The 12,175-nt window shown below is 39.8% G+C and overlaps 1 protein-coding gene across 7 annotated transcripts in view; it reads left to right on the top strand.

Annotated features, from left to right (window-relative positions):
* The window catches only part of YLPM1 (YLP motif containing 1), a 49,608-nt gene that overhangs the window by 19,053 nt on the left and 18,380 nt on the right, over positions 1 to 12,175 (top strand). For 4 of the 7 annotated variants that reach the window (XR_014526749.1, XR_014526750.1, XM_083505330.1 and 1 more), the window contains 12 exons: positions 924 to 1,023; positions 2,134 to 2,623; positions 4,499 to 4,591; positions 5,179 to 5,356; positions 5,829 to 5,965; positions 8,078 to 8,232; positions 8,707 to 8,769; positions 9,283 to 9,402; positions 9,981 to 10,157; positions 10,952 to 11,035; positions 11,243 to 11,326; positions 12,092 to 12,175. Coding sequence is in view for 4 of the 7 variants with exons in the window: in XM_083505330.1 (XP_083361456.1) it covers positions 924 to 1,023; positions 2,134 to 2,623; positions 4,499 to 4,591; positions 5,179 to 5,356; positions 5,829 to 5,965; positions 8,078 to 8,232; positions 8,707 to 8,769; positions 9,283 to 9,402; positions 9,981 to 10,157; positions 10,952 to 11,035; positions 11,243 to 11,326; positions 12,092 to 12,175 (1,765 nt within the window). In the remaining 3 variants the exon portion in view is untranslated. The remainder of the gene's footprint in view (positions 1 to 923; positions 1,024 to 2,133; positions 2,624 to 4,498; positions 4,592 to 5,178; positions 5,357 to 5,828; positions 5,966 to 8,077; positions 8,233 to 8,706; positions 8,770 to 9,282; positions 9,403 to 9,980; positions 10,158 to 10,951; positions 11,036 to 11,242; positions 11,327 to 12,091) is intronic. The other 3 variants (XR_014526751.1, XM_083505331.1, XM_083505329.1) reach the window with 1 other exon arrangement.

The raw sequence follows: 12,175 nt of genomic DNA, 5'->3' as shown, positions 1-12,175 counted from the left end.
GCTGCCAGTCCGTACCAGGCAGCTTCCACTGATATGTAGAAAAATCTCTGTTGCTAGTTCCTGTTGTCAACAGTGGTGTGTTTCGCCATTTACTGAACTAGGAAAGTGGTCTGCAGACGTCCTTTTGGAATATGTGAGAATTCTGATGACAAAGGCTTGAATTCTCTTAACATAAAAATGATATCCTCAGAAACTGCAATGAGATTTGAGCTGGTGTGAAAAAGAAATGTACCTTGGGAGCTAAATGCTCTCTGTGAAGGATCAAATGTTCGTTTTTGGCACTGAGAAAAGTGGCAGATTTTGTTGGAAACATTTGTGTTTCCTGCTTGCCAAATGACAGCCTAAAGTGGCTAACAGTACTATATTAAAACAATAGAGCAACAAATCAAAATGCACTAAAAAGAATCAACTGAAGCAGAAAAAACCTGCCAAAATCCTAAAATTGCAAACTGCCAAGCAAAATGAGATGAAAAATATTTAAGGGCAGATCAGTTCCATAAAATTCAAGTTGTAATACAGTAAAATATTATATAAGAAATAAAAGAAACAATAAGAAGACAATTTAGAATCATACATAATCTTTCACAGTGCATTACAATTGTGACAATAGGCAGAAAAATAATTAAGTGGTTCAGCAAGATGCTCAACAATTTTCAAGTCGTCCAGGGGGAGTGGGGTATAAAGTTTTGGAAATACTAGTCTAAATGTTTTACAAAGTAGCCAATTTTTAGTTTGTTGCTTAAAATTCACTAGCTTCTCAGCCTGGCAGGCCTCCTTAGAGAGGGCGTTCCACAGTGTTGGTGCCACAGATGAACATAAGTAAATGTGGTGGTTCTTAAAATCTTGTTTAAGACAAATGCATATACCTTTTGTGGTTTTTTAAATGAACATTTAAGCTGAATAATATGATTTTTTGACTGCAGAGAACAGAAAGAACATATGAAGAAGATGAATGAATTTGTTCCTGAACTGTCAACACAGGAAATTCCTAGACCACAAATTGCTAGGAAGGATAACTTTCAGGTAAATTAAGTCTTGCTATGGAAAATATTGTGCGAGTGTGGAAAATATTGTGCAAGTGTGACTTTACTGTGATGCACATGTTTTTTGTTTATGTCTTTTTAAAAATGGTTTTTAAGTGGAAACTTTTAAGGACTTATGCTTGAGCTTGCTTCCCCACCCCTCCAGACAAGTTACCAGTCATTATGGCTATGCTCTGTATCTCTGGCCAGAGGCAGCAGTGGTTCTGCAGCAGGTCTTTCTTGAGAATGAGGCATCATTATGAAGAAATCAGATCTTCATCCTCGTAACTCTCACTGTGATTCCAGTGCACCTTTTCTGCAAATTTCAGGAGACAAGGGAGCGTCTAGGAGCAGGGTCTCCCAAAGATGTACTGGATTTGGACTATATTGGACTTTAGGAAATCACCATCATTTTGAATTCAGCTGGGCCACTTCGTTTCTACTGGTGGCAATTTTTCCACTGCATTAAAGGGTGGCCTCACATAGAGCATGCTAGAGCAGCTGATCCCTGAGATTATCAAAACATGGATGGGCGTTACTGGGTGCCTGTCAGATGTAGCTGAGAAAAAGCACTCCGTATTAACTGAGAGCTGGATCAAACATTTGTAAATTTCTCTACTTAGAGAAATCTCAAAGACACAACCATGTGGAGGAAGTAATGACTTACCACTGCTTCGTGGCAAGCAAAACAACACTTTTATAATATTTACAACATATCACCACCAGGTAGCCACAACTTTATCTGTAGCTGTGTTTTGTCATATTTTGTTTTCACTACTATGGCTGCTCCACATTTGGGTGATTTACAAAACTTGACCTGGCCACAAAAGAACTTTAGATGAGAAGGCGCATTGGGCAACTGAGATTGCTAAGGCAGCAACAGACACAAGTTGTATACAAATTCCTTAAGATAAGTTTCAGTATTGTAAATTCCATGTAACCATCTTAAAAAAAAAATTAGCCTTTTCTTTGTACCCTTTCATCGATGTTGTACCCCAAAAGGCCTGTTTTAAGTATCAAAGTACACATTTGCTATGACAGTATCTGACAACATTTTTAAAATCGCTGTTAATTTCATGTACCTTTTATTTTAAAATATCCTTTTATTTAGGCTTCTTCTGAAATGCACGCTGAGATACCAATAGAGGAGCAATCTATTAAGCCTACGCCAGCTGTAATAGTAAAGCCACCCGTCATGTTTCGGAAAGCTGCCCCAACAGCCAAGCCAGGCGCTGCACTTGCAAAGCCATCTGTCCCAGCGACAAAGGGCCCCCTCCCATCGGTAAAAATGCCTGGTCCCCCAACACAGCCAAGTACTCCAATTCCCATTTCAGCTGCAGCAGCCTCTCAAGGTCCAGCTGCTAAGGTCAAATCATCACCTGCCATGAGCCAAGAACGTTGGGATGAGGATTCTTTCCAGGGACTTTGGGATAGCAGTGAAGATAAAGGGCTAAAATCCGAGAATGACTTACCTGCATCAGATCTCTCATTACCTTCATCGACAGTCGCAGCTTCCTTTGGGTCGGGTATAGCACAACTTTCCAAGCCACCAATTATTCATCAGACTGTTGACTACGGGCATGGACACGGCCATGGGCAAGGTGAATACTGCTTATCTTAATAATGCTAATTAACAGAAGGATTATGCCTGTAGCATTAAAAAAAAAATAGCCAATATAATTCTCATCAGAGGAGTGTGCTGGTCTACATTCTGTGCATTAAAAATGGACCCTTTAGGACATCTTTACATTGATAAGTTAGTAGAGAAATTTGATGTTATGTCTGATTCCCTGATCCTTAAATTGTCTAGCCTGTCTATGAACTAGAATGAGAAAGGGCTCTTGTTTTATTCCTTCCTATACAGAATATGATTATTTGTGTTATGAGATGGCTAATAAATAGAAATTGGGCCTTATGCAGATAAATAATAAACTGTCAATTTGCAGCCTCTATAACTGCCATTGTTCGGTCTGAACTTGCCACTTTACTGCAAGAATATGATGCAAAGGAGAAGATATTGGTAACATTGGTTGTTACCTAGGTATTCATAAACTGATCGTGTGTCTGAAAGGTTCACAAAACGTAATAGCATCTTCCGTACAAGGAATAGCTAAAACATTTCAGGCTAAAATGTTTAGAGAAAAGCTAACATGGTGGAGGTTTATAAAAATGTGAACAGTGTGGGAACAGAATACTGGACTGGTTTGACATTGGAATGATTGAGGGAGGCAGTTCTGCTTTTTTAATGCTTTTGTTATGTTGAAACATATACTGCTGTGTCAGGTTGCTGCTATTTCAAAATACCCCAGTTGCTCCTTGCAGACAAGATTTGATAGGTGGGAGACCCACTAATCAAAACCAGTTTTGTGATTTTTTTTTGGTGTTTCTACTTAAGGTTCCTTATTGGCATCTGCTATTTTGTTTTTTGGAAACAAAACAATTAGCCACCAATAAATTACAGCATTGCTAGTTTTTCTCCCTGTGGTGTTTTTCTCATGAGAGCTCTAGCTGGGGAATGCCTGTTTTTAATTTAATTAAAGCTTTGTAAGTAATGCACAGTACCACATTGTGGTAAATGCTGTTTGATGACTAAGCAATTTATAAAAAAATTCCTTCCAGTAGCACCTTAAAGACCAACTAAGTTAGTTCTTGGTATGAGCTTTCGTGTGCATGCACACTTCTTCAGATACACTGAAGAAGTGTGCATGCACACAAAAGCTCATACCAAGAACTTAGTTGGTCTTTAAGGTGCTACTGGTAGGAATTTTTTTATTTTGACTATGGCAGACCAACACGGCTACCTATCTGTAAGCAATTTATACAGCTCTTCTTTAAAACAAAAAAGGCAGCTGTTTCCTGTTATTGTCCCTCGAGCCACTCTCTTTGTTGAAGAAATGACACTTATTGGTTGGCTGATTTAGTTTGGCTTAATTTATTTTTGGTTGCCTTTCTACACCAAATTGTGCCCACCCAAACCAAATTATAAGAGGCATCCACTTATTTTCAGACTACAAAACATTAATGGGGCAGGATGGAGAGAAGCGGTATTCAAAACATATTGGTACATTCAAATAGGACAAAAACCAACAATTCAGCAAACAGAATAAATTCAGCACTGCAAAAGAAATAAGCTGGACTTAAATACATTACAGAACAAAACAAAAAAAAGTTAACTGACAATAAAGTTCCAGCTCTTGGATCTAGTCTTACTGCACTCCAAGGGCTTAATAAATGCAGTTCAGAGTGGGAGGGGTCTCATCACCAGGCTAGATGGCTTGCAGCCGACTACCATCATCATTCCTCCTGCAGAGATTGACAAGAGCCAAAGGGAAATGCTGGGGAGGCCAGGGATGGTAAATCTTCTTCCCCAGCCTCCAAATGTTCAAGCTGCTGGTGATGGTCTGAATGTATTTATTCAAAGATGGTATCTGGGGCAATATCTCTTAATTTTATTATTGCTAATTTGTATTTGACAGATATAACCAGTAGTAAAGGTGGACAAATTCCTTACGGGGAGCGTATAACTCTGCGTCCAGAAGCTCCTCATGAGAGGCAACCCTTTTCAAAAGGTGGGTGTACTTTGGTGTCTCTGAGACGTCTCTTTTAAGTAGAAGGCAGGCATCAGTTTGATATTTGGTAGGTTCCTTGTTAAAACATACACACATTCCACCTCCTTTTTAAAGCAATATGGCTTTCACCATGTCTTGAATTCTTGTAAATACTCAAAAGAGTTGTTCTAGATACTATGAAGAACAACAGCCATCCCCATTCCCAACCTGATGCACTCCAGATGTTTTCATCTATAATTCCTATTGCCCATGGTTGTTGGGGCACCAGGTTAAGGATGGCTGATGTAGACTGAGGTGGTAGAATTCAAGGCTGTACCAAACTGAAGGTAGGGCGGAATGCCCCCTCATATAAAAAGCTCCCTGTATGTAGAAAACTAGCACATTGGGGAGGAGAGATTTAGAATAGCCTTCTCCTTCTTGTTTGTGTTTTGTCTTTAATGGCGTGTTTAAAATGAAGGAGCATTCAAACATGCAATCCCTTGCTGTAGTCAAGAAGTTCAACCCAAGAAATCTGCTCCTTGATGCGTCTACCCCATTCTGCGATCCTGTAGAATAACTCTTAAAATTATTTTGACTTCATTTTCCAGAACACCCAGGCCAACGGGATCGATATCTCAAGGAAAGAGATGCTTATTTTGAGCGGCAAAATAATGTCAATATTGATCACAGAGACTTCAGGCGAGAGAGAGAGCCATACAGGGACCGTATTTCTGGAGAACATGAACGGGAAAGATTTGACAAAGAACGCTATCAACGAGATGACAGGTATGTAATATAGGAGGAATAAGTAGGATTCAGAAGTGTGTCTTCAGACAGGTTGCGGTGCTGAGTTTTTGAACTGTCACTTCTCTTTTTGATTTTTGTACCTGGGAGTATCTTGTTCTACTTCCACACTCAGAGGGCGTATGCATACCAGTTGCTGGGCATCACAAGTGAAGTTAGCACTGTTGTGTCCTGCTTGTGAGCTGCAGCCTTGTGAGCATATGCCATGGGAGGACAGACATTTAAAATTTCCTTCCCCTCTTGGTTGAAAGGTGTACGGCTGAGATTGTAACTGTTTCATACAGGGATATATTACTTGGTGTGGGCTTAATAAAGGATAGTCATTGCATCCAGCAGCAAAGTATAGGATTGGCCAGGAATTGGTTTATCAGAGAATCTCATGTACATTTTTGTTAAATGTGTAATATTCAAAGAAATCATGCAGTTTGTGTTACAATATGCTGTCTTCATTTAGCAGGCCATCTCCTTCAAGAGCTCAGTCCTTTCGTGACAAAGACCATTCAAACTCAAGACGGGGAGGATTTGAAAGACAATCATATGACAGAAAACCTGATCGTCCACCTTATGATCATGGGCCTCCGATGTTTGGAGGTATAAATCTTCAACCTTGAAGAAATATTAGAATATTGAGGTCTCAGAATGAATTTGGGACTATGAACTCGCTTACTTGTTCCTTATAATTAAGGATAAAAGTATTATCAGTGATTGAAGTTGCATTTATTTATTTGACCCTCCTTGGTTTAAAGAGAGGGGTTTTAAGGATAATCATATTTGCATTACAATGTAATGGAACTTTTTTATGTGAAGCACCCAGGAATTTGATTGAATGGCAGTATAGATACATCTGTAATAAATAAAGAACTCTGTTCGGTCTGTCTGATTACAGTGGTGCCTCGCAAGACGAAAAGAATCCGTTCTGTGATTCTCTTCGTCTAGCGGTTTTTTCGTCTTGCGAAGCAAGCCCATTGATGGATTAGCGGATTAGCGCTATTAGCGGCTTTTATCGGCTTATCGGATCAGCTGATAAGCGGCTTAGCGGCTTAGAAAAAGGGGGGGAGGGGGGGAACCCACAGGAACTCGCAAGACATTTTCGTCTTGCGAAGCAAGCCCATAGGAGATTCGTTTTGTGAAGCACCTCCAAAACGGAAAACTCTTTCGTCTAGCGAGTTTTCCGTCTTGCGAGGCATTCGTCTTGCGGGGCACCACTGTATTAATATCAGTAAGACCCAACTTCTGACTATTGGCCAGGCTAGTGTGGAATCATAGGAGTTTGAGTCCAGCAACATCAGAAGGCCACAGGTTCCCCTTCCCTGCCTTAAGCAATAACTATGAAGTTTGAGACTCAGTATTTTCAGTATCCGAAGCCTTTCTATGTACTGAATAGATACTGGGCTGCATCCAATACACTGCTTTGTTCATGCAGTAAACTTCCTCTTGTGCAACAGAACTTCCCTCACCTCTTCTCCCCTGCAATCTTCCCATGCACCCTCAAATTCTGCTATAGGGATTGGGGGACCCTCTGGAGAAAATTTTGGGGATGCACAATGAAAGGAGAGGAAGATGAAGTCCTGTTACACAAGTAGAACTCCTTTCACCCAACATTAGATACAGTCCATTATAATTATATACATTTCAGTCCTATGCATGTTTACTAAAAAGTAAGTCCCACTGAGTTCATTGTGACTTACTTCTAGCTACGTGCATGTAGAATTGCAGCCGTTGTCCTATATACAAGGATATGAATAATCTATCTCATTCTTATACAGTGGTACCTCAGGTTACATACGCTTCAGGTTACAGACTCCACTAACCCAGAAATAGTGCTTCAGGTTAAAAACTTTGCTTCAGGATGAGAACAGAAATTGTGCTCTGGCGGTGCGGCAGCAGCAGGAGGTCCCATTAGCTAAAGTGGTGCTTCAGTTTAAGAACAGTTTCAGGTTAAGTACGGACCTCCGGAACGAATTAAGTACTTAACCCAAGGTACCACTGTAGTAAGACTTTCATGCAGACAGACTCTTAGGTTTCTTCATTCATGAATCACCCAATGTGGTTATCACATGTACAAAGCAGGTGCTGCACATTAAGCATTTCTTGATTTTATTTATCTATCCCCCCCCCCAAAAAAAAGGATTATGCAAAGTTGTATTTGGAAATTGTGCTACACATGGTAATAGAAAATTCTTATGCCTTGCAATGTGTGTTTTTGGCATTTGCTTTCCTAATTAGACCCTTGCATGTTCTTAGATACGTGTTCCAATTCAAGCAATATATCTATTATTCAGTACATACGAGAACACACCTTAATTTATCCTATTTCTGAGAGATTAATTTTCTCATAATCATTTCTGTTGTTTGTCCTTGTGGCTAAAATCAAAGTAGCACATTTTTTCTCCTGAAACAAAGGTTCATTAACTTTCCTAAACCACAGAAGAAGTCAGTATCAAAGTCTCTAGTTTGAAGGGAAAATATTATTCATTCATTTTTATCGCACTATGCCATCTTTTGGGGTTCTTCTTTGTTTTTGTTCCAGTTTAGAAACTTCACTTTAAGATAAATGAATGAAATGTACAGACTAATGAGTAAATTGCCCACAAAGCATATTGGAAACAGAAGTGGAAGTCTCTTAGGAACTAATGGTCTCTTAATTCAGTGCATAATTTTAGTTAATTTTCTTTTTCTCTCTTGTGTGAACTTTGTGTTAAGGTGACCGCAGAAATTACCCTGAAGAAAGAATGCCCGTTTCTGCTCCATCATTACCCCGACAACCACCACCTGCCCCTCGTGTAGAGAGGAAACCAGAATCTAAAAATGTGGATGATATACTGAAGCCACCTGGAAGGGAGAGTAGACCAGAGAGGGTGAGTAGTGTGAATGTGGCTTTCTAATCTTAAGCAACAAAATGCATGACAAATAGACACTTCAGCTAATGTTTATGTAATGTGTAATCTCCCCAGACAGATTCCCATGCCTTCCAAATTTTGACTGAATTTGGGTGCAGTTCTGCTCTCTAAGCACAGCCAGATCTCCCATCTCCTTGCTTGCTACCCAGTGAGGGTGAAAGCAGTCCCCACACAGGGGCTGCCATGATTGAGTAGCAAGCAAGAAGACGAGTTGACTGGTCTACCATTACCATTCCTCATGCTGCTAAATGTGGTTGGTGCCTGGTTGATTCTGTGCTTGCAAAATGTTTCTCTCAGCAGCTCCCAGTGAGAGAACAGTGAAGTTGTTACAGTAAAGAATTGTAAACCACCTTGGGTTCCTTGGCAGAAAGGCGGTGTATAAATGCAATATCTAAATAATAACACAATTAATTTATGCTGTCTTTGTTTTAGATTGTCATTATCATGAGAGGATTACCAGGCAGTGGAAAGACTCATGTTGCTAAGCTTATCAGGGTGAGTAAATAACCGGCAGCTTTCTTTTGCATCTTCAGTCTTCACAGAAGAGTGGAACACGCTTGCATTTTGGTCCCAGCTGTCTGAGTGTACAGTTTCCTTTATTTAATCATTCAGAGCTCTAAAATATATACAGTAGTACCTCAGGTTAAGTACTTAATTTGTTCCGGAGGTCTGTACTTAACCTGAAATGTTCTTAACCTGAAGCACCACTTTAGCTAATGGGGCCTCCTGCCGCCGCTGTGCCGCCGGAGCACGATTTCTGTTCTCATCCTGAAGCAAAGTTCTTAACCTGAGGTAATACTTCTGGGTTAGCGGAGTCTGTAACCTGAAGCATATGTAACCTGAAGCGTATGTAACCCGAGGTACCACTGAGGTGGCTGGATTGACTTGAAATGAAGAGGGGAAAACAGAATTCCCTCTTACTAACAGTGAGGGGCTGCTGTATGTTCTAAGTTGAAGCACTTGCACCATAAATGCAGGCTATTTATTAATTGTGTGTTTCCTTCCCAGGATAAGGAAGTTGAATGTGGAGGAGCTGCACCCAGAGTGCTCAGCCTGGACGACTATTTTATCACTGAAATAGAGAAAGAAGAGAGAGACCCTGATACAAAGAAAAGAGTTAAAAAGAAGGTACTCCATTTCAGTTGTTGATTAACTCATTGTGTTAGATCCATAGCGTCCCACCTGACTACAGAAAGGATCCTTCTGTTTGTGGATCCAGCAGAGATTCTCCCTAGATGAAGGGGAAAGGTGATTTTTCAACTCTTTCCCTTCCTCCCAATCCTCTGGAGCATATTTCCTTAGGACATGGGGGACTGTAGGGGAGAGGAATAATTGTTTTTTTAAAAAACAAAAAAATCTTCCTCCAGCATATGTCTGGATCCAACTTTTGCAACATATTTCTTCTCCATTACGTATGGACCACTGCAGTAGTGTTCAATGACAACAGGAGGCACAGATAGGACAGCTGGGCTGCATAAGGCTTTCATAGAGCACCATGTTGCGCTTTGAAGTCCTGAATGTTCCCATGGCCATCTATTGGCAGTCGTGGGAACTGCAGTATGATGACATCCTTACAATTTTATTATGTAGTATTTAGCAGTGTATGTGATATATTTACCAGCGTATGTGATAGCAGTAACTGAATTTCAGATCTTAGCAAGAAGGCTTGTTCTTCTTTTAGCTAACCTTCTCTTTTTCTGGAGCAGATTTTGGAGTATGAATATGAAGCTGATATGGAAGAAATCTATCGTGCCAGCTTATTCAAAACTTTCAAAAAGACTTTGGATGATGGGTTTTTCCCCTTTATCATCCTTGATGCCATTAATGACAGAGTACGCCATTTTGAGCAGTTCTGGAGTGCTGCAAAGACAAAAGGTTTTGAGGTAAACATTATTGGATAATCTCTGTCATTGTTAGCTGCTCTAAAACAGGTTTTCCATGCCCTTGAACCCTGAGCATTAACACTGGGCCACTGGCAGCCAAGGCAAACTCAAACTCGGGTACCTGTAGGATATAAGGACAGTACTACCAAGAATGTTAAGGGGGTGATTGGAGCCCAGAAAATTTCAGGTTCAGTCCCTGATACCAGCAGGTACGGCTGGAAATTATTCCTATCTGACACCCTGGCAAACCACTGCCAGTCAGGGTAGACAGTTCTGAGCTACATGGACCAATTGTCTGATTTCATGTTAGGTAGCCTCTTAAATCTTTCTTAATGGCCTCTTAGAATGGCAGCCAGTTGTGGAATTCCCTGCCATCAGAGTACCATTTTTTTTTTTGTCTCCACCTAAAGAAAGACAATAAAAAGTTCCTGATCCAGGTGCTGTAGTTTACTGGGGAATTGTTGTTTTGAGTTTGCCACGTAGTTTAATGCTGCCTTTACAGTGCTTTGTTTTTATAATATATTTGTTGTTCTGTTGTTAATTACTATGAAAGCCTCTCTAGAAAACAGCAGTAAAATCCAAGAAATGACTGAGGGGCATGAGCACACAGGCCAGTAGTTTTCCACATATAAGTCCAAATGGATCCTTGGCACTGATCGTGCATTATTTTAGCCTTGCCTTTTCCATTTAAATTTGCACACACACTAAAGCTTACTTTGGAAAATATGTTGGGGATGAATCAGATGTTTCTGAGCACATTCTCTCCCCCCCCTCTCCAATACCATGCTTTCTAGGTCTACCTAGCTGAAATTACTGCAGACAACCAAACTTGTTGCAAGAGAAATGTCCATGGACGCAAGCTCAAGGAGATCAGTAAGGTAACTTTATAAAGTTTTGGAGTCACAGAGGTAACTAACATTTTCTTAGAGCTACAAGAATTACTCGTCCTTCTGGGGGGTAGGGGAGGCAAACTTGTCTCTTTTGAAGGTACTGCATTTTATGGTACCACATTGGTCCTAGTAGCCAAAGCATTCTTTATACTGAACATTGTAGAAACTGCTCCAACTCTCATTTCCCAATTCCAGATGGCTGATCATTGGGAAACAGCACCCCGTCATATGATACGTTTAGACATTCGCTCCTTGCTACAAGATGCTGCTATTGAAGAGGTGAGATTTCCAAGAAGCCAACTTACCCATGTATATGATATTCATGGCTATAGAAAAGATGAATAGTTATTAAAGTAGAAAGCAGGTACAGGATTTGACTACAGATTCATTGTTTAGTGAAATCTTAAACTGAAAAGTAGTAGACATCTGGAAGAATTGTACACTCCCGAGGCCGCCACAGGACTCCCATGAGGAAACACACAGCAAAACATAGTGGTTTGACTGATATCATTCCATAAAGTACTTTCTCTCTTTCACTCTTGAGTAAATATCTTAGCTTTCTGAAAGAGATTACTGTAATTGTATGGGTCAGTGACTTAGGATCCTATACAGTATACTATGGGTACAAATACACATTTTCACATAACAAGTGTCTGAAGAAAGTCATCTGCTCAAGACTTTTTAAGTTGTCTGCCACTGTAAGAAAGCATAGGAATGTGTACATTTTGAGTTTTTTAAAAAGCAACCTATTTGCATATATGTGGAGAGAAAGAGAAGTATTGTAATGTAAAGTTATCAATATTAAAGATCATGTGTGGAACAAAAGCAAGTTGCAAATTTCTCATCAATTTCTGAGGTGAGAAATAAAAGAATAAATAAATACAGTACAATTCTGAAGAAAAGATAAATCTTACTTATATAGTATATACATATCTTTGATTCAAAAAAATGTTTTTGATTCTCTCTTATTTAAGTACAAAGTTAGTGCTGCAACATCTCTAACAAACAGGTAATGTGTAGTTTTCAAATTGTACCTTGGCTTAGGTGGAGATGGAGGATTTTGATGCAAACATTGAAGATCAGAAAGAAGAAAACAAAAAAGATGCAGAGGAAGAAGAGAGTGAACTG

Source organism: Podarcis liolepis, assembly GCF_965112155.1.
Source record: "Podarcis liolepis genome assembly, chromosome: 1".
Classification (NCBI taxonomy): domain Eukaryota; kingdom Metazoa; phylum Chordata; class Lepidosauria; order Squamata; family Lacertidae; genus Podarcis; species Podarcis liolepis.
Note: the sequence above shows the minus strand (reverse complement) of the source record. Positions and strands in the feature narration are given on the sequence as shown.